General features: G+C 39.4%; 1 protein-coding gene across 2 annotated transcripts in view; it reads right to left on the bottom strand.

The window, feature by feature from the left end:
- NBAS (NBAS subunit of NRZ tethering complex) overlaps nt 1-21,506 on the bottom strand; it is a 337,182-nt gene that overhangs the window by 75,949 nt on the left and 239,727 nt on the right. For both annotated transcript variants that reach the window (XM_046661718.1, XM_046661719.1), the window contains exon 44: nt 20,943-21,277. In XM_046661718.1, the coding sequence (XP_046517674.1) occupies nt 20,943-21,277 (335 nt within the window). The remainder of the gene's footprint in view (nt 1-20,942; nt 21,278-21,506) is intronic.

The following is a 21,506-nucleotide window of genomic DNA, read 5'->3' as shown; positions in this document are numbered from 1 at the left end:
AACAATGAACATCATAAAATTTAGGGGGAAAAATGGCTAACAAATGAGGATGCCCCACATGAACACAGCCAACTGAGTTTTGACAAAGGAGCAAAGGAAAAACAATGGAGCAAAATTCGTCTTTTCAATAAATGGTGCTAAAACAACTGGACATCCACATGCAAAAAAATGAATCCATACAAAGAGTTTATATCCTTCACAAAAACTAACTCAAAATGAACCATGACCTAAATCTAAAACACAAAATTATAAAACTCCTAGAAGATTACATAAGAGAAAATCTAGACGCCCTTGGGTATGGCTATGAGTTTTTAGATACAATACCAAAGGCACGATCTGTGAAAGAAAATAATTGATGGCTAGACTTCACTAAAATTAAAAACTTGTGGCTGCAAAAGACAACATAATGAGAATGAGAGTCAAGCCACAGTCTGGGAGAAAATATTTGTAAAAGACACATTTAATAAAGGACTGTTCTACAAAATACACAAAGAACTCTTAAAACAATTAAAAAAAAACCTGATTAAAAAATGGGCCAAAGACTCTAATAGAAACCTGGCCAAAGAAGATAAACAGATGGCAAATAAGCATATAAAAAGATGCTCCAAATCATATATCCTTAGGGAAATGCAGATTAAAACAACAGTGAGATACTAGTATACACCTATCAGAACTATTAGAACACCTAAAATCTGGAACAGTGACAACATCAAATGCCGGTGAGGATGTGATCCAACAGGAACTTTCATTCATCGCTGGTGGGAATGAAAAATGGTACAATCACCTTGGAAGACAGTTTAGGGGTTTCTTACAAAACTAAGCATACTCTTACCATACAATCCAGTAAATGCACTCCTTGGTATTTACCCAAAGGAGTTGAAAACTTATTTCATAAAACCTGCACATGAATGTTTATAGCAGCTGGGTTCACAATTGCCAAAATTTGGAAGTGACCAAGATGTTCTTTAGTAGGTGAATGGATAAACTGTGGTACGTCCAGACAATGGATTATTATTCAGCACTAAAAAGAAATAAACCTAATCAAGTCATGACAAGACATAGAGAAACATTAAATGCATATTACTAAGTGAAAAAAACCAATCTGAAAAGACCACATAGTGTGTGATTCCAACTATATAACATTCCAGAAAAGGCAAAACTAGGGAGACATTAAAAAGATCAGTAATTGCCAGGGTTTGGGGGTAGAGAGTGAATAGGCAGAGCACAGAGGATGTTTAGCACAGTTAAAATACTCTGTATGATATTTTAATGATGGATAGATGGATACATGTCATTACACATTTGTCCACACCCACAGAACATACAACACCAAGAGTGAATCTTAAGGTAGACTACAACTTTGGGTGATTATGATGTCTCAATAGAGGTTCATCAATTGTAACAAATATATCTTCTGGTGAGGGATGTTGATAATGGAGGAGGCTATGCATGTACAGGGGCAGCAAGTATATGGGAAATCTCTGTATCTTCCTCTCAATTTTGCTGTAAACCTAAAACTGCTCTAAAAAAAGAAATCCCAAAAGATCTATGAGTATGCCACTTTCCCCTTAGGAAGAGGAGCTTCAGAAATGCAGTGTCTTCTAAGACAAATGTGTATTAGATATACATCCTATCAATTTAGAAAATCATGACGATCAAAAGAACTTCATTCATTGCTGTAATATATACTCCAATAAAGATCAATATACACACACATATACACACATGAGTAATTAGAAATAGAGATGCATGTAGTTTATTTGGCTTTAAAGTAAAAATGCTAAATCTTGAATAAACTAAAATCCATTTACTCACAGATAAACAAAAATTCATTGTATTAAGAGAGTAGATTTCAACTTTCAGTTAAATATTTTTCAATGATTTTTACCATTTTTCCATTTTGGTTTTTAACTTTAGTGCTTTTTATAAAACCTTATTATAAAGCCTTAGAAAGCCAATAAAGTCTCTAAAACCTTTTTATATGTAAAGATATAGATAGGCAGAATTACAGTTCCCAAAGATGTCTACATCCTAATCCTTGAAATCTCTGAATATGTTACCTTACTTGGCAGAGACCGCAGATGTGATTAGCGGCATGGACCTGAGATGAGGAGGTTATCCTGGATTACCCATATAGGCACTAATGTCATCACGCAAACCCTTAAAGTAAGAACCTTTCCAGGCTTTCATCAGAGAGAAAGATGTGCAGACAGAAGGGTGTGAGAGATGTAATGTTACTGGCTTCGAAGATGGAGGAAAGAGGTCTCGAGTCAAGGAATGAGGGCAGCCTCTAGACACTGGAAAAGGCAAAGAAATGGATTCTCCCCTCGAGCCTCCAGACAGCAACGCAGCCCCACTGACATCTTGATTTTAGCCCAGTGAAGCCCTGTCTGACTTCTAACCTACAGAAGTCTAAGACAGCAAATTTGTGTTTAAGCCACTAGGTTTGTTGTAATTAGTTGCAACAGCACTAGAAAACTAATACACAGAGGGATTTTTTTTTAAGGAAGAACACATATAAAATAAACTGTGCCAAGGAGAAGGTGATTAAAATTGAAACACATGGAATACAGGTTATCTGAGGAATCAAGAAGAAACGGGTATATAAAGCGTTGGGGGATGGATGGTATAATTTACTCCATTACCCAAAGAGCAGCCATGGTGAGGAGGAAGTGCCTCCATTTCTCTGTTGCTATAGAAAGGAGGACAGATCAAACAGGCGGATGTGGGGTGCATATAAGAGAATGACAAATGTACCCAATAAACGCATAGGTTGCCTCAGAAAATAGTGGGCTCCTACCTAAAGAAGAAAAGGATTATCATTTGCTAAAGACCTCTAACACTGAGCAGATAAGACTGGGCACAGAATTCTGGCTCACCTCCTAACTGGCTTCTGACCTTGAACAAATTACTTAACCTCCAACCTTCAGTTTACCCATTTCTAAACTGAGATAAAATACCTATGTTGCAGGGCTGTTGTGATGATTACTAGAGATAAGGTAAAGTGTCGAGCCAGTGCCTGGTATGTAATTGTGAACAATAAATGGTAGCTATTATCACCATTATTATATAGCGTGGACAGTGATTTCTGTAGATGATAGATAATTTCCAAGGTCTTATAATTTACTGTTAGCTTGACATCCATTTGGGTATGTGTGGGAGGAACCATTTCCTCCCCCTTTGGAGTTCTACCTTGGCCCATAAAGCAGGAAGTTCTCCTATGGAGCCCGAGAAGGTAAGTTCTGCTTCTCTCTTCACCCTTTCACTCCTCAGGGGAGGAGGAGTGACATGTAATGACACGTGGATAACAAGTTGATTAGGGGTAGCCAGTCCTTTCCCTTTCTTTTTGAGAAGTGCCTGACTGTGAGGAGAGCACACTTTTCTTCTGCTCTTGTCCTTCCAGTGGTAAACATTTGTGGGTCAGGCCCAGACTCCGGTTTGAGAAAAGCACATTTGTCCAACACATTCATGTGGCTACTGAGCATCTGAAATGTCACTCGTCTGAAACATGCTGTAAGTATACAGTGCATGTCGAAGGGTATATATTAAAAAAAAAGAATGTAAGGAATCTCAATAATATTTTTATATTGATTACATGTTGAAATGATACTTAGGACAATTTCACCTATTTTGTTTTACTTTTCTTAACATGGCTCTAGAAAACTCCAACTTCCACATGTGGTTCCCATTCTAGTTCCACTGGCAGCAGTGATCTAGAAGCCACCTCTCCAGGTCCCATGAACAGAAATCAAGATGGGAGGCAGCCGTTCTGAGAAGGCACATACGCTCTGCAGACCTAACTGTGAGTTTGGCAGGGTTGTCTGAAGATCTGGCACAGGTTGTAGCATGAAGAAAGCTGATGTGGAGAATCAAGCCACATTCACCACCCCAATTCTACCAACAATAAAGTTGGTATTTTGATTTCCATCTATCTGACTGTTCTCTCTTAACTGACGGTAACTTGGGAAGATGGGATGTTATTTACTGCTCTTTCCCAATCAAACCCCAAAGACATGACAGAAGTATTTCTATTCCCACGGAAGTAGCACAAGCATAAAATTCAGGGATGAGCACCAAGCAAAGGTAGTGGTCCTCTCCAGGTCCTTAGCAGCACAGATTTCAAAAACACCTATACTGACTTCAGTTGAGAGATCTACTGAGGGTGGTTTTCAGCTGAAACACACATGGGCATGAGTGGCAAACCTCCCAAGGAAACAGGTTTCTGAGACAAGTGGGATTCCACAGCAAAAAGGCAGTGACAGCAGCCACTGTGATACTTAAGTGAGAACAACACAGGGCTTCAATGGGGAAATGGACAAGGCAGTGACTACAGACACGGACATGTAAAATAAGTCAGTCTCAGAGAGGAGACAGTATGGATGGATGGATTTTCCTTCCTCCACAGCAAACATACGCCACAGTTAACCTGTTGATGGGAGACCTTCCCAGCCAAGCTCTGGACAACTGGCTTGACCTGATATCCTGCACAGCTAAACCAAGTAAGGTTTTCTCTGCCTACTCTCCTTCCCTCCACACCACCGAGCCAGCATTCTAGGAATGTGTGTTGGAACCAAACTAAGAACAGGATTCAAGGAAACTTGTTTCGCTTGGCTGGCTGTTTCAGGGGTTGAAATTTGCCCAAGTTTTTGAAATTGCATGGTTATGGGGCTGATGCTGATAGAATTTTATTTTTTCTATTGTTCTTTTAGAGTTTTTAAAATAAGATGCATGAAAAACTTGAGGTGCGATTAATTTAACCTCAGATTTGCTGCACAAGTTACACTGCTCAAGTGAAAGGAGGTGTATTCTGCTGAAGGAACCTGGGATCACCCAGACACCGACACCAGACCTCTCTGGCTGAGACAGAGCAGAACCAGGAAAGATACACTATGGACTCGACTTTCGTTAATTTACGAATTTTGTATTTTGATGTAATTGAACTTTAACTTCAAGGGCAAGAGGACTTGATTTTTAGGATGTCAATTTCTCTCTGAGAATTTAACAATGGGAATTTAAATTTGGGCCATTTTAAAGTTGCTGACCTGTAAGACTTGGTATATTTTCTACTCTCATTTAAGTTCATTGTTCAACTTATGATGAGTTTTAATCAACAATTCAGTTGAAATGGGAACTGGAGTAGAATGAATTTTGGCCTAGTCTATAGGGAATTAGAAGAGTGTGCTCTTCTGACCTATTTCAGAGCTTTCTGGAAGAAGAAGCTGAATTGCTACTACCAACCTCAGGAGGAAAAAACAAAAGACTTGTAGGTATGAGAAGACTGGCCTCATGAAGTGGGAGCACCAGGATCACATCCTGACAGACTCTGGACTGCTTTCTCCCCTCATTGGCAAGAGATTTTGTTATTAAGCCTAATAAGTTAAGGCTTATAGGGAACAAAAAGGCCACTGCCCACTCCTCATCTTTCCAGGATGAGGAGAAAACTTTCACACCAGTCAACAGACAAACTATAGGAGGAAGACGTCTGGCATCTCTCTCCCGCTCCTCCATACTCTCCCCCACAGGATGAGAACTGACTAAAAGCCATGTGCAGTGTAGCTGTTCCTTGTCTGCAACCTGCCTGTCCACACCATCTACTCATGCTTGGCTTCTTTACAGAATTACTTTCTGGAGCAGCCCTAACTAGTCAAGTTTCAAACAAGTGTAAAAGTGAAAGAGAGATTATTGGCCTCTAGATCAATTCTAGCCCTTTCAACAACAGTTATTAATATCTATTTATTCTCGATGTTTATTTTCATCTTTCTGAATTGTAAAAGTGGGTGTGAGTGAAGGAGGGGAGGAACTATGACTAAGCATCACCCTCAAACCCTACTGCAAATAGGCACTGGAAAAATCACTCTTCTCTGATCTGATATCCTGGCCTGGGAATAGAGCTGAGCGCACAATTTTTAAGGAGAGTCCCTGAGGAGGTGCACCCTTATTCTGAGCCCCTTCTCCTTTCTTATATGTCTCTCCCAGAGAACTCCCTGCTAAGTTTGATTAACGATAAAAGATAAATGTATTAGCTAAAAAAATTATAAAGGCTAAAATTGGTAGAAAGAAAAAATATGTTGCACAGTTCATAAATTCAAAGTGTCGTATAATGACATTACCATGCACACATTCCATCTTATATTTTCAAATTATTTCTAACACTTCTACACCAGGAAAGCTGATTAGAACTGATTCTATTTTAAGGAACTGAAATTTTAAGACAGTCCCTTATGTACTTACCAGAAGATATCTTCCTTATTCTTATTTATGTTATAAATACTTAGGAAGTTGAAATGATCTTTCACATAGGCATCAAAGAGGGCTGTGGTTTTGGAAACAATAACCTATGACAGTGGTTCTCAAAGTGTGGTCCACAAACCACAAGAGTCCAAGACTCTTCCAAGGGGTCTGCAAAGTCAAAATTATTTTTATGACACTAAGGCATTATCTTCTTTCACTGTATTGACATTTGGACGATGGTAAAAAAGCAATAGTGGATAACACTGTGGGCACTTAGAACAAATCAAGGGAGTGGCACCAAACTATATTAAGACTCAATTGTGTTCTTCACTGGCATTTTCACTTAAGAATGCTCTTGATGAAGGAGTAAAATTTATTATTTTATTAAATGTTAACCATTGAGTGCATATGTTTTTAATATTGTATGAAAAATGGGTTTCTACATAAGGCACTTCCCTGTATACTGAAGCATAATAAGGAGAAAGCATTTGCATGATTGTCTGAATTACGAGCTGAAGTAGCTGCCTTTTGCATGGATCATCACTTTTGCTTGAAAGAACAACTAACTAACAAACTATGGTTATTGAGACTTGGAAATGTGGCAGATGTTTTCTCCAAAGTGAACAAAGTGAGCCTGTCACTTCAAGGAAAACAACTCACAGTATTTGTTGCCAATGATAAAATTTGAGCTTTCAAGCAAAAAATTAGAATTTTGGAAAACTTGTATCCACCATTGTGAGCATGACAGCTTCCCAATACTAAACAACTCATCTGCTGAGATGAGTGATCATATTAATGCATGTGATTTTGTTGATATGGTATAATGCAATGTATCAACATTTGGACGATCTGCATAAGTCAGTGGACCACTATGTTTCAAATACCTAAGACATTTTATTACAAACCATACAGGGGTAAAAGATCCATTCAAAGTGCAATCTAGACCAATGGTTTTAATGTAATAGAGCACAAAAAGTTCAAAGATATGGTTTCAGACTCCACATTGCAACTAGTCTTTAAATATCTATCACTTGTTAATTTTCAGAGTAGTATCAAACAACCGAAAATTATCAGCTATTAAGCATTCCTCCCTTTCCAATCTCATATCTGTCTAAGACTAGATTTTCTTAACTTCAGCCAAAACAACAAAGACTGAATGTGGCAACACATATGAGAATCCAGCTGTGTTCTATTAAGCCAGACATGTAAACGTAAAACGATGTCACTCTTTCATTAATTTTTTTTCAGAAATACAGTCATTTCCCCTTAAAATATGCTATTCATGTCAATCTATAATGGGTATATTATTGCTAGTTTTAAAGGAAATAAATATTTCTAAAATTTCTTGGTTTTAATTTCTAATTTGATAGATATCAATGGATGCAATCTTAATAAACAAAAGTTCTTTAGGGTCCTCAATAATTTTTAAGAATGTTAAGGCATCTAGGGGGAGGTGGAGCAAAATGGCAGGGTGAGCTGACCCAGGACTCTCTCCCCTCCAAAATAAAACCAAAGAAACGGAAAAACTGAATTTCAACCAATGACCCCTAATGCCGAGACTGTCAGAGACCCACAGAGTAAAAAGACAGAGAACGGACAGGCTGGAGCTGCCCTCGGAGGATGTGGAACGCGGTAGGAGAGAACTTCGCTCCCTCCCCTAGAGTATGGGATCGCTGCCACGGGTGAGGGAAGGAGCGGTGCAGGGGCCGTGCGACCAGGGGATCATCCAGGACGCCCGCCGGCGGTGCAGTGGAAACCGGCTGATGGGGGAAAGCTTCCGTATGCGAGGACGCCATCAGGCCAGGGCCCCAGGAGACCAGAGAACAGAGCTGATCCGAATCCAGACCAGCGTGCGAGAGAAACTGCCACCCCGCCCCCCGCCACCCCCCTCGGCAAACTGTGCTGGGTGCCACCATCTTGCCCGAAGGCGGAGGGCTCAGCACGCATGGCTCTCGACCCCCATCTGGTGGCAACAGGCTGTAACTGCAATCTAATTCTACCATCAAGAGCAAAAACCGCTCCTCTACCATCCAGCAATTTATAAAAGCTCCAGACCAGAAGGAAAACAATAAAAACAGAGAATTAAGTCCTGAGGACTTGGAAATAGGTCAACTAAGTGAAAATGAGTTCAGAGTAGCTATAATCAAAAAACTCTATGAGGTAGAGAGAAAGATAGAGAAAAAAGCCAACGAGTTCTGGAGTTACTTCACAAAAGAGATTGAAATTATAAAGAAGAATCAAACAGAATTACTAGAGATGAAAAACACAATGGACCACATAAAACAGAATACGGATTCCCTGAATGCCCGTGTAGACATCACAGAGGAGCAAATTAGCATAATCGAAGATAGACAGGCTGAATGGCTCCAGACAGAGGAAGAAAGAGAACTAAGAATTAAAAAGAATGAAGAAAATCTCCAAGAGATAGCAGATTCAATGAGGAGAAAGAATTTAAGGATCATAGGAATTCTTGAGAACGTGGAAAAGGAAATTGGAGCAGAAAGTGTGCTTAATGAAATTATAGAACACAACTCCCCAAATCTAGGGATTGAGGAAGAAATGTGTGTAGAGGAAGCTTTCAGATCTCCTAGATTTGTCAATATAAAAAGACCCACTGCAAGGCATATAGTAGTACAAATGGCAAAAATGAAAGACAAAGAAAGAATACTCAGGGCAGCAAGAAAGAAGAGAATAACCTACAAAGGAACTCCTATCAGACTTTCAGCGGATTTCTCTACAGAAACCTTACAAGCTAGGAAAGAATGGAGTGACATATTCAAAGCTTTAAAAGATAAAAATCTTCAGCCAAGAATACTCTATCCAGCAAGAATATCCTTCAGATATGAGGGAGAAATTAAATCTTTTCCAGAAAACAAAAGTTAAGGGAATTTGTAACCAAAAGTCCTCCACTACAAGAAATCCTCAAGATGGCTCTCATACCTGAAAAAAGAAAAAAGGGAGAAAGGGGTCACCAACCACAGAGTAGGGAGACAGATAGATAGAACCAGAATAGGATAGCAAATATTCAACTATAGCATTAGGATAAAGGTAAGTAAACTACCGAAGCAAAGACAATCTTATCACTCTAACTACAAACTCATAATACGAGTTGGAATAAGAAATGAAAATAATAATTTAGGAGGGGACGAGCAAAGAGACAAAATCATTCTAGGCCAAGTAAGTAAGAGACCACCAGAGAATAGACTACATTATACATGAGATTCTAAACATAAACTTCAGGGTAGCCACTAAACTAAAAAACAGAACAGAATCACAAAATAGGAATAAGGAAAAATCTAAGAAACCCAGCATAAGAAATTGCAGTAGTCAATGAGTAGGCTAAAGCACACAGGACGAGAAACAAAGGTAATGCAGGAAAACCACATAACGAGCGACAGATTGACAGCATGAAGTCCACATGCATCAATAATCACTCTCAATGTAAACGGATTGAACTCTCCAATAAAAAGACACAGAGCGGCAAAATGGATTAAAGAATCCAAGAATTTGTTGCCTCCAGAAAACACACCTCAGCCCCAAGGACAAACACAGGCTCAAAGTGAAGGGGTGGAGGACAATACTTGAAGCTAATAGCAAGAAAAAGAAAGCAGGTGTTGCAATTCTTATATCAGACAAAACGGATTTCAAAATAAGGCAGGTAAAGAGAGACACACAGGGACAATATATAATGATCAAAGGGACACTTCATCAAGAAGAAATAATGCTTATAAATATCTATGCACCCGTTCATAAAGCAACTATTAACAGACCTAAAGGAAGATGTTAAAAACAACACAATAATAGTAGGGGACCTCAACATCCCACTCAAATCAATGGACAGATCATCCAGACAGAAAATCAACAAGGAAATAGTGGAGCTAAATGAAAAATTAAAACAATTGGACTTAATAGACATATATAGATCACTTCATCCTAAAACAGCAGAATTCACATTCTCCTCAAGTGCACATGGAACATTCTCAAGGATAGACCATGTGTTGGGAAACAAGGCAAGCCTCTACAAATTCAAAAAAATTGAAATAATAACAAGCGTCTTCTCTGATCATAATGCTATAAGACTACAAATTTTTTTTTTTAAAGATTGGCACCTGAGCTAACAACTGTTGCCAATCTTTTTTTTTTTTCCTGCTTTATCTCCCCAAATGCCCCCTGTACACAGTTGTATATCTTAGTTGTATGTCCTTCTAGTTGTGGGATTAGGCTAGAAATTAATTACAAGAAAAAAGCTGAGAAAGGCACAAGCTTGTGGAGACTAAACAATACGCTACTGAACAAGCAATGGATCATTGAAGAAATTAAAGAAGAAATCAAAAACTACCTAGAAACAAATGAATATGATAACATGCCATACCAATGCATATGGGATACAGCAAGAGCTGTATTAAGAGGACAATTCATGGCAATACAGGCACATCTTAACAAACAAGAAAAGTCCCAAGTAAGCAATCTTAAACTACACCTAACTGAACTAGAGAAAGAAGAACAAATAAAGTCCAAAGTCAGCAGAAGGAGAGAAATAATAAAAATCAGAGCAGAAATAAATGCTATTCAAACGAAAAAGGCGGTAGAAAGGATCAATGAAACAAAGAGCTGGTTCTCTGAGAAGATAAATAAAATTGACAAACCCCTAGCCAGACTTACAAAGAAAAAATGGGAGAAAGCTCAAATAAACAAAATCAGAAATGAAAGAGGAGAAATAACAACAGACTCTGCAGAAATACAACGGATTATAAGAGAATACGACGAAAAACTCTATGCTAACAGAATGGATAACCTAGAGGAAATGAATAAATTCTTGAACTCCTACAATCTCCCAAAGCTCACTCAAGAAGAAGCAGACAATTTGAACAGACCAATCATAAGGAAAGAGATTGACAGAGCAGTGAAAAACATCCCAAAGAATAAAACCCCAGGACCAGATGGCTTCCCTGGGGAATTCTACCAAACTTTCAGAAAGGATTTAATACCTATCCTTTTCAAGCTATTCCAAAAAATTAGGGAGGATGGAACACTTCCTAACACATTCTATGAGGCCAACATCACGCTGATACCAAAGCCTGACAAGGACGCCACGAAAAAAGAGAACTACAGGCCAATATCACTGATGAACATAGATGCAAAAGTTCTAAACAAATTTTGGCAACCAGAATTCACCAATTCATCAAAAGGATCATACATCATGATCAGGTGGGATTCATACCAGGGACACAGGGATGGTTCAACATCTGCAAATCAATCAATGTGATACACCACATCAACAAACTGAGGAATAAAAACCACATCATCATCTCAATAGATGCAGAGAAGGCATTTGACAAGATCCAACAGCCATTTATGATAAAAACTTTGAACAAAATGGGCACAGAAGGGAACTACCTCAACACAATAAAGGCCATATATGACAAAACCCACAGCCAACATCATACTCAATGGGCAAAAACTGAGCGCCATCCCCATGAAAACAGGAACGAGACAAGGATGCCCTCTTTCACCACTCTTATTTAACATAGTACTGGAGGTCCTGGCCAGAACAATCAGGCAAGAAAATGGAATAAAAGGAATCCAAATAGGGAGGGAAGAAGTGAAACTCTCACTGTTTGCAGACGACATGATCTTATATATAGAAAACCCCAAAGAATCCATTGGAAAACTCTTAGAAGTAATCAACAACTACAGCAAAGTTGCAGGGTATGAAATCAATTTGCATAAATCAGTAGCATTTCTATATTCTGATAACAAGCTAAGAGAAAAAGAACTCAAGAAGACAATACCATTCACAATTGCAACAAAAAGAATAAAATACCTCAGGGTAAATTTAACTAAGGAAGTGAAGGACCTATATAATTAAAACTACAAGGCCTTTCTGAGAGAATTGGATGACAACATAAGGAGATGGAAAGACATTCCATGTACATGGATTGCAAGAATAAACATAGTTAAAATGTCCATTCTACCTAAAGCAATCTACAGATTCAACGCTATCCCAATCAGAATCCCAATGACATTCTTTACAGAATTAGAACAAAGAATCCTAAAATTCATATGGGGCAACAAAAGACCCCGAATTGCTAACGCAATCCTGAGAAAAAAGAACAAAACGGGAGGCATCACAATCACTGACTTCAAAACTTACTACAAAGCTACAGTAATCAAAACAGCATGGTACTGGTACAAAAACAGGTGCACAGATCAATGGAACAGAATTGAAAGCCCAGAAATAAAACCACACATCTACGGACAGCTTATCTTCGACAAGGGAGCTGAGGGCATACAATGGAGAAAAGAAAGTCTTTTCAAAAAATGGTGCCGGGAAAACTGGAAAGCCATATGTAAAAGAATGAAAATTGACCATTCTTTTTCACCATTCACCAAAATAAACTCAAAATGGATTAAAGACCTAAAGGTGAGACCTGAAACCATAAGCCTTCTAGAAGAAAACGTAGGCAGTACACTCTTTGACATCAGTATTAAAAGGATCTTTTCGGACACCATGTCTTCTCAGAGAAGGGAAACAATAGAAAGAATAAACAAATGGGACTTCAGCAGACTAAAGAGCTTCTTCGAGGCAAGGGAAAACAGAATGGAAACAAAAAAACAACCCACTAACTGGGAAAAAATATTTGCAAGTCATATATCTGACAAAGGCTTAATATCCATACTATATAAACAACTCTCACAACTCAACAACAAAAAGATCAAACAACCTGATCAAAAAAATGGGCTGGAGACATGAACAGACATTTCTCCAAAGAAGATACATGGATGGCCAATAGGCACATGAAAAGATGTTCATCATCTCTGATCATCAGGGAAATGCAAATCAAAACTACACTAAAATATCACCTTACACCCATTAGAATGACAAAAATATCTAAATCTAATAGTAACAAATGTTGGAGAGGTTGTGGAGAAAAAGGAACCCTCATGCACTGCTGGTGGGAATGCAAACTGGTGCAGCCACTATGGAAAACAGTATGGAGATTCCTCAAAAAATTAAAAATAGAACTACCATACGACCCAGCTATTCCACTACTGGGTATCTATCCAAAGAGCTTGAAATCACCAATTCTAAAAGTCCCATGGACCCCAATGTTCATTGCAACATTATTTACAATAGCCAAGACATGGAAGCAACCTAAGTGCCCAGCAACAGACGAATGGATAAAGAAGATGTGGTACATATATACAATGGAATACTACTCAGCTGTAAAACAGAACAAAATCATTCCATTTGCACTAACATGGATGGACCTTGAGGGAATTATGTTACGTGAAATAAGCCAGTTAGAGAAGGATAATCTCTGTATGACTCCACTCATATGAGGAATTTAAACATGTAGACAAAGATAACAGATTAGTAGCTACCAGGGGAAAGGGGGGGTGGGGAGTGGGCACAAAGGGTGAAGGGTTGCACCTACAACACGAATGACAGACAATAATATACAACTGAAATTTCATAAGATTGTAACATATCATTAACTCAATAAAAATAAAAAATAAAAAAAAAGAATGTTAAGGCATCTAAAGATCAAAAGATTTAAGTCACAAATCTGTGATGATAATTAATTATCTAAATAATCACTTAAGGAGCACCTACTTTATACTGTGCTAGGAGCTGAAGAATTAGAGATAAAAGCCATCATCCCTACCCCTCAAAGAATTTCTAATTTCATGAGGAGTGTAATTCTCAATTATAATAATTTTATTGCAGAAGAAAAAAAAATTTCATTTAAAATTTCTTACAGGAATGTCTTTTATATCTTAATGTCGCCAATGCAACTAATATTGTGTATGGCACACAGCTAATGCCTCAATACTTAGTGATTCAGTCTGAATCTGCATAACATGCATTTAAGTTCTGCACCAGACAGCCACACAGCAAGTCACACAATCAGGTAATAATATGCACTACCTGAACATTTTTACGTAGGTTTCAGACACCAATTGCTCATTATGGTGAAAAATGTGCTACCATCCTTAGTTTAAAAATATTAGCACTGTGAAGACCCTAAAATTATAGCTACAATGGAGCCTTTTGATTGAGACAAGACTTAATGAAATAAATTTTATTTTCAGGTCACATCATGGTTTTTAAGATAAATTTATTCTTCCAGATTTTTATGTCAAATAGTCTGGACAACAGGATAAGGAAGAAAACAAGATAAGGAAGAAGAGTAGCTTACTTCGAGAATTTGAACTGTGATAATATGAAAAAGAGATGCCCTTACATGGTTTTCATGGCTCTTGAAGGCAGAACCAAAAAGTGGGAACTATAAGGAGCCCAAAGAAAGATGCCTTATATATATATATATATATATATATATATAAAAGAGGTAGTGGCTTAGTTATCAATAGAAATGATGCTTGAAAGTCAGAGGACAGACTAGATAAGCGGTTCTCACTTTTCTGTTCTAACCTGAAGGAGATAGCATGTTCCCATCAAAAATAAATGGTGGGACCTGCAACAGTGGGCCCATGGTGGGTGGGAGAGGGTGGTTAATATCTATCCAATTCCAAGTTGAGAAGCCCCAGGCAGGATACCAGAAGACCTCTTCTAACTCAGTGATCACCTGGAGCTTTTAAAGAAGGAGCCTGACAAACTTCTGGGTAGCATTTCCTAAGTAAGAGGAGTGTTTTCCACGTCCTTATTTATGGATGCAGCTATACCAGCAATTCAAAGCAAGAGGGAAGTATAAAACATGAAGGCTGAGATTACATATAAGCTCGCCCTTACCTAATCACATCATATCTGAACCAAGCAGATACTGTTTTGACCTGAGTTTCCACTTCTTTGATCATTTTCCTTGATTTCTAATTCACTAACTTGCTCCCTGTCCCTTCTACAAAAATGTTTCTAATCACTGAATTGGAAAAGCAACGGGAGAGCAACACTAACCTGACTTGAGCAAAATGAGACAATTTTGATTTAGAGCAAATGCACTTTTCCCTTCTTTTGTATTGTTTGTATTCTTTTCCCTTCTGCATAGTCATCACCTCAAATGTCAGGCAGATTTAATCTCTGCCTACATGACATAATACCATCTTGTGAATATTCTCTCCAGAACTTCTAAGAATTCTGCTAATGCAAATGGCAACTGAATGACTGTTATCATGAGGTCAAAGATTCTACTCTGGTTTATTTTATCATGGAATGTGTACTAAACTAAATTCATGCTTTGAGGATATTCCCATCTGAATTCTAGTATCTGAACAATTGTTTACTGTTCTTTTTACACACTCTAGAATTAGTTCACCAGTTCTTTCCAAAAGTTTGGTTCTTAATTACATGTGGGTACACATGTGAAAACTGCACACTATATAGGAGTAGTATACACTTATTTCACATCTTTAACATCATGTACAAGCTGTGGGAACATCTGGTGCTTTGCAAATTTGGCCAAATCCAGCTGCATTTCCTTTTCCAAATGTGTCCTCTGACATGTGCAGACTGTATTTCGATTCGAATTTTATACTCTCTCTCCCTAGGACAGCACTGTGTGATTTCAAACATACACTGTATCTAACCTTTATACTTTTCCTGTCTGATGGAAAATTAAAAGCTTGCAATTAATAAAATGGGGAAAAATATAAAGCTAGACTAAGGATGTAAAATTAATTTTAAATGTATCTGTCTCACTTTTCTATAGCTTCCCTAACTCAGTAGAAAACCACCTGTTGAGAGAGTTTACAATAAAAGACTATCTTGCTGAGGATTATACCATCTGAACCAAGAGAATGCAATGCCCTAATTAACTGACTCAATCCTTATTGGGACACTGTATCTTTTCCTCAGGAAAAATGCACATATGTGCACAAACAAGTGTGTCATACATTTTCAGGTGGTTGGCAGATATTTTAAAGGTACAAGATTAAGAAACTAAGGTGATAAGAAAGTGCTATAATTGAAAATTGTCTGCCGTAAAACATCTTAAGTATCCGAATGCTGAGTGAACTCTACACCCAACTCAAGTTTAAGCATGAGTAAATAATTGCTGTTGCAAAGTCTGGAGCTGTCTACTCCATATCCGTGCTCACATTTAGCATATGGCCTTGGCTGGCCGTGCTGGGCTTTGCTCCTGCCCTCATATAAAACACTTAAAGCCTCCTTCAGCCTGCGGGGAGGGAAACAGCCTCAGAGTTGAAGTCCCTCCACCCTCCTGGCTGGTGTGTTTGTTGTCTAGCTCCTTCAGCCAGTTCACAGGGCCCACCCAGCTCTGAAGCCATTTCCTTGGATTTCAACTCCCCACTTGGTTCAGTCCCTTCCTTCCAAAACATACCTCCTGTGTTGTTAATACTTAGACTTTGAAGCTCTTTTCCTTCTGGGAGATTAGAAACCAACATTTGCTGGACTCTTCTTGTCTTTTCCCACACTTTGCCAGTGTGGGAAGTGTCTAACCTCCCCCTTTAGACTCAGTTGTGCTCTGGACACATTGTATGACGGGCTGTTCCAGTTGGACTACAAACGCTTGGGCTCTTTGGTCCCAGTGCTCTCCCACATTCCTAGCATGGCTTCACGTCCCTTCACTCTAGCAGCTTCTTTCATGACTTCCTAGAGACAGAACAGTTCAGTGGCTAAGAGCAAAGTCCCTGGGATAAGTCTCCTCGAGTTCATTGGTGGCTCCTCTATTACCAAGTTACATTTGTTGAACCTCAGTTTCCTCACCTATTAAACTCAGGGTAATAATATTATCTGCTTCACAGATTACTCAGCCACAGCCTCTGCCCTAAGGAGGCAAAATGGAACAGAGATTCCTGAGGCTAAACCACGGAGCTGATAAGTGGCACGTTCAGATTTCAAAGCCAGGTTTACATGACTCCAACCTTGTGCTCTTTTCAAATATATCATGCTACCTCCCCTTAAAATCATCCTTATTTTCTTCCTTAAAAACAGCAAAAATGGGGACGGTGCACACAGCATGCTGGGAATCTGAGGACACTGGCAGCTTGTTGGGCAGCAGAGTTTGCCTGGGGATTCTGCCTTTGCACGTTATGTTCCTGTGGGTGAGGACTTCTTAACATTCATATGAATGCCTCATGCCAACGCCCACCCTTAGTAAGCACTTCTCGTGGATCCCCGTCTGCCTGCCCCTCTGGATTTGAAACTCCGTAAGAGCAGCCAATATGAAAAAAAGACCCTAGATACAAAGAATAGCTACTGGGCATATCTGAAAAAGAACATAAATAAAGACCCTTTCTATCTCAACTTTTCTTCCCTTATTCAAATCCCAGTGAATTTAATTTAGCTAATGGAGTTTCCCAAGGTTAAAGTTTTCTAGAAGTCTTTCTGAAAATTTTGGTGTCTGGAAGTGACATCAGCATCAAGGCAGAGTGAGCTCTTCCCTTGGACTCTCCCCCCTAAAATACAACCAAAAGGACATTCATACACCAACAGAGGACATACACAAAACACAAAAGACGTCTGAGAGACCCACGCAGCCATACATCTGAAGGTGGTGGTGGGGCTGGATACTCCAGAGGAAGTGGAAGCTGATCCGCAGGAGGTCTGCGGAGAGAGAGGTGCTGGCTAGGGGAGGTGAGCAGCTGAGGAGAAGCTCCCGGTCCCCGTCAGTGCTCCAGCCCCACAATCACCCAGAGCGCAGCACAAAGAGAGAGGGGCTGGCTGGGGAAGGTGCGCAGCTGAGGAGAGGCGCCCCATCCATCCCTGCCAGTGCTCCAGCCCCACAATCACCCAGAGCATGACATGGAGAGAGAAGCAGCGGACAGTGGAGCCCTGTGAGCGCCTAGAGCACCAGGCGGAGTGAGAGGCAGCAGTTGGGGGAGGCATGCAGGTATAAGAAAGTGTTCCTTACCCCACCTGGCACTCCAGTCCTGCAATCATCCAGAGCTCCACACAGAGTGAGAAGAAGAGGCAGGGGAAGCAGAGGTGAAGGAGAGCACCCCTCCCCGTGCCCAGTGCTCCAGATCTGCCACTGGCCAGAGGTCGCACAGAAAGAAACGCAGTCAGTGGCCAGAGCTGGGGAGTACCTGATCACACTGGGCCCAGAATTCACAGCACCTGATCCCAACCCAGTGGAGGCATGTGGCAGTGGGGACCAGATAATAACACCATGCAGAGGCAAAAATCTACACCATCAAGCAGTATGAGAAGGTACATTAAATCTCCAGGCCAGAAGGAGAATGATAAGTACCCAGAAACCAACCCTAAAGACACAGAAATACATAACCTAAATGACAAAGAATTCAAAATAGCTATCATAAGAAAACTCGACAAATTACAAGAAAACACAAAGACAAATTAATGAATTCAGGAGCTTCTTCACAAAAGAAACCGAAACTATAAAGAAGAACCAATCAGAATTGTTGGAGATGAAAAACACAATGGATGAGATAAAGAAAAATCTGGACTCCCTAAACAATAAAACTGACAATATGGAAGACCAAATTAGCAATTTAGAAGACAATACTATAGAAATGCTTCAGAGGGAGAAGAGAGAAGTAGGACTAAAAAGAAACGAAGAAGCTCTCAGAGGAATGGCTGACTCAATTAGGAAATGCAACATAAGGATTCTAAGTATTGTAGAGGGAGAAGAGAAGGAGAATGGAGCAGAAAGCTTGTTCAAAGAAATAAGAGCAGAGAATTTCCCAACCCTGGGGAAGGAGACGGAAATCCATGTGAAAGAGTCTACCAGAACTCCCAACTACGTTAATGTAAAAAGACCTACTGTAAGGCATATAGGAGTAAAGCTGGCAAAAGTCAACGACAAAGAAAAAATATTAAGGACAAAAGGAAAAACAAGCCACCAACCGGGAGAAAATATTTGCAAATCATATATGTGACAAGGGGTTAATCTCCATAATATATAAAGAACTCACACAAATGAACCACAAAAAAACAAAAAACCCAATCAAAAAATGGTCAGAGGATATGAACAGACATTTTTCCAAAGAAGATATACACATGGGCAATAGGCATATGAAAAGATACTCAACATCACTAATCATCAGGGAAACGCAAATTAAAACTACACTTAGATATCATCTTATGCCCATTAGAATGGCTATAATCACCAAGACAAGAAACAACAAATGTTGGAGAGGTTGCGGAGAAAAGGGAACCCTAATTCACTGCTGGTGGTAATGCAAACTGGTGCAGCCACTGTGGAAAACAGTATGGAGATTTCCAAAAAATTAAAAACAGAAATACCAGATGACCCAGCTATCCCACTACTGGGTATTTATCCAAAGAACTTGAAATCAACAATACAAAGAGACTTATGCACCCCTATGTTCACTGCAGCATTATTCACAATAGCCAAGACGTGGAAGCAATCCAAGGGTCCATCGACTGATGATTAGATAAAGAATATGTGGTATATATACAATGGAATACTACTCGGCCATCAAAAAGACAAAATCATCCCATTCACAGCTACATGGATGGACCTTGAGGCATTACATTAAGCAAAATAAGCCAGACAAAGACAAACACCAGATGATTTCACTCATATGTGGAATATAAACACACTTACGGACAAAGAGAACAAATTAGAGGTTACCAGGGGGACGGGGGGTGGAGGGTGGGCATAAGGGCTGAAGGAGCACATTTATATGGTGTATGACAAATATTAATGTACAACTGAAACTTCACAATGTTATAAGCTATTATGACCAAAAAAAAAAAAAAAAAACTGGATACACACACAAAAATCATTGTCTCCTTTTTATAGCAATGGATGTAAAATTTAAAACCAAGTTATTAACTAAATGACAAGTTAAAATAATAAGGAAACAAAGTCCTTGGATATCTGCAGCTATTAATCTAGTGAGCTAGTTAAAACTAGCTTCCCCATAGATGTTTGAATCTCTGCCTGTGCCAACCTCCAAACGAATTACTTGAATTCTTAGCCTTTACACTCAATTTTCAGGATCACATTAGTTATAATAAAAATACTTGGGATGGGGTACTGGGCAGACTTGACACCTTGGGGGAAATCTGCTGGGCAGGAGAAGATGCAGAGGAAGTTGCAAAGGCAACGCAGCTCAGCAGCTGAGAACAGAGGATGGGAGATTTCTCTAGGAGAGACAATGCCCTCCGTCCAAGCAGTGAGCAATTCACACTTGTTTAACACTAATTCTGGGTGAGAGGGCAAGAAGGGGAAGAGAACGACCTACATTATCTACTCTGAGTGAAACCAGACATTGTTGAAGGATGGAGGCAGGAATTAGAATCCAGTTAAAGGGCTCAGACTGGAGCATAGAGTAGACATTGGAAAATGCAACCTAGACCCCATGGATAATGCTATCACCAAGCCATATACTACACGGTATTCATGTGAAACCTTCTAAGGGCTCAATTTAACCACAGCGAGGTTGTTAGCCTGCCTCTCAATGCAGGTAATGTGGGCTGGGCACTGGAGGTTCCTTCCACTTGTCAAGTGGAAAGAACAGGACGGAGGATTTACTATAAAATGACATATTATGAGAACTTTAACATGTACAAAACGTATGTGTAAATGAGAAAGTCAAGTCTGATTTAGACTACTTGCACATCTGTGATAGAGGAAAATGATTTCCCAATTATAATACCTCATGCTTAGCAAAACATTAAAATGCCAAACATGTAAGTATTTTCCATTTCAAGAAAGGACATTAAAAAAAATCTACAGAATGTTACGAGCAATTTCATTTCTTCTAAAGCATTTAATCTACTTTAAACTCTTTTTGGTTACCTTGGTCACAGCTTTTGGAGAAAATGTAATTGCATCCACCACAGTGATGAGGTCACCCGGGTGCAGGCGATCAAAGTACTTCATGCAGACATCATAGGCATGCAGCCACTCCGGTGAGGACTCCGGGGCTTGTTTAATGAGGTGAGGGTCTCCAGTCCAGAACAACTTCTGTAGCCAGAGGGTGTACAGAGAGCTTGGGGAAAGCATCCGTCCATCCTTCTCAGGGATTTTGGGAACAAGTTTGGAAATAGATAAGATATTTTGACTTGAAAGAACTGGCTCCAGCGCTTCCAGAGGATTCACGTTCTCGTCTGTTAGCTTTTTGTAATTAAGACCTATTAGAAAGGAAAGGAAAAAAAGAGAGTAGCTCATTCCAACGTAAACATACGGGAGCTTTCAAACACACACGCAGCCCTCTGGACGGCTGAAGGAAAAGATTTCTCTACCAATTAGTTAGGGTAGATAGTTTAGTTTGTCAGTTAGAGAGACCAGGAGATCTGAGTTCTAGTCCAGCCTGCAACTTAATCAACTGTGCAATCCTAGACAGGTCATTTAACGTCTGTG

The sequence above is a fragment of the Equus quagga genome, chromosome 5, assembly GCF_021613505.1.
Source record: "Equus quagga isolate Etosha38 chromosome 5, UCLA_HA_Equagga_1.0, whole genome shotgun sequence".
Classification (NCBI taxonomy): Eukaryota; Metazoa; Chordata; class Mammalia; order Perissodactyla; family Equidae; genus Equus; species Equus quagga.
This window is presented reverse-complemented; position numbering and strand designations above follow the sequence as displayed.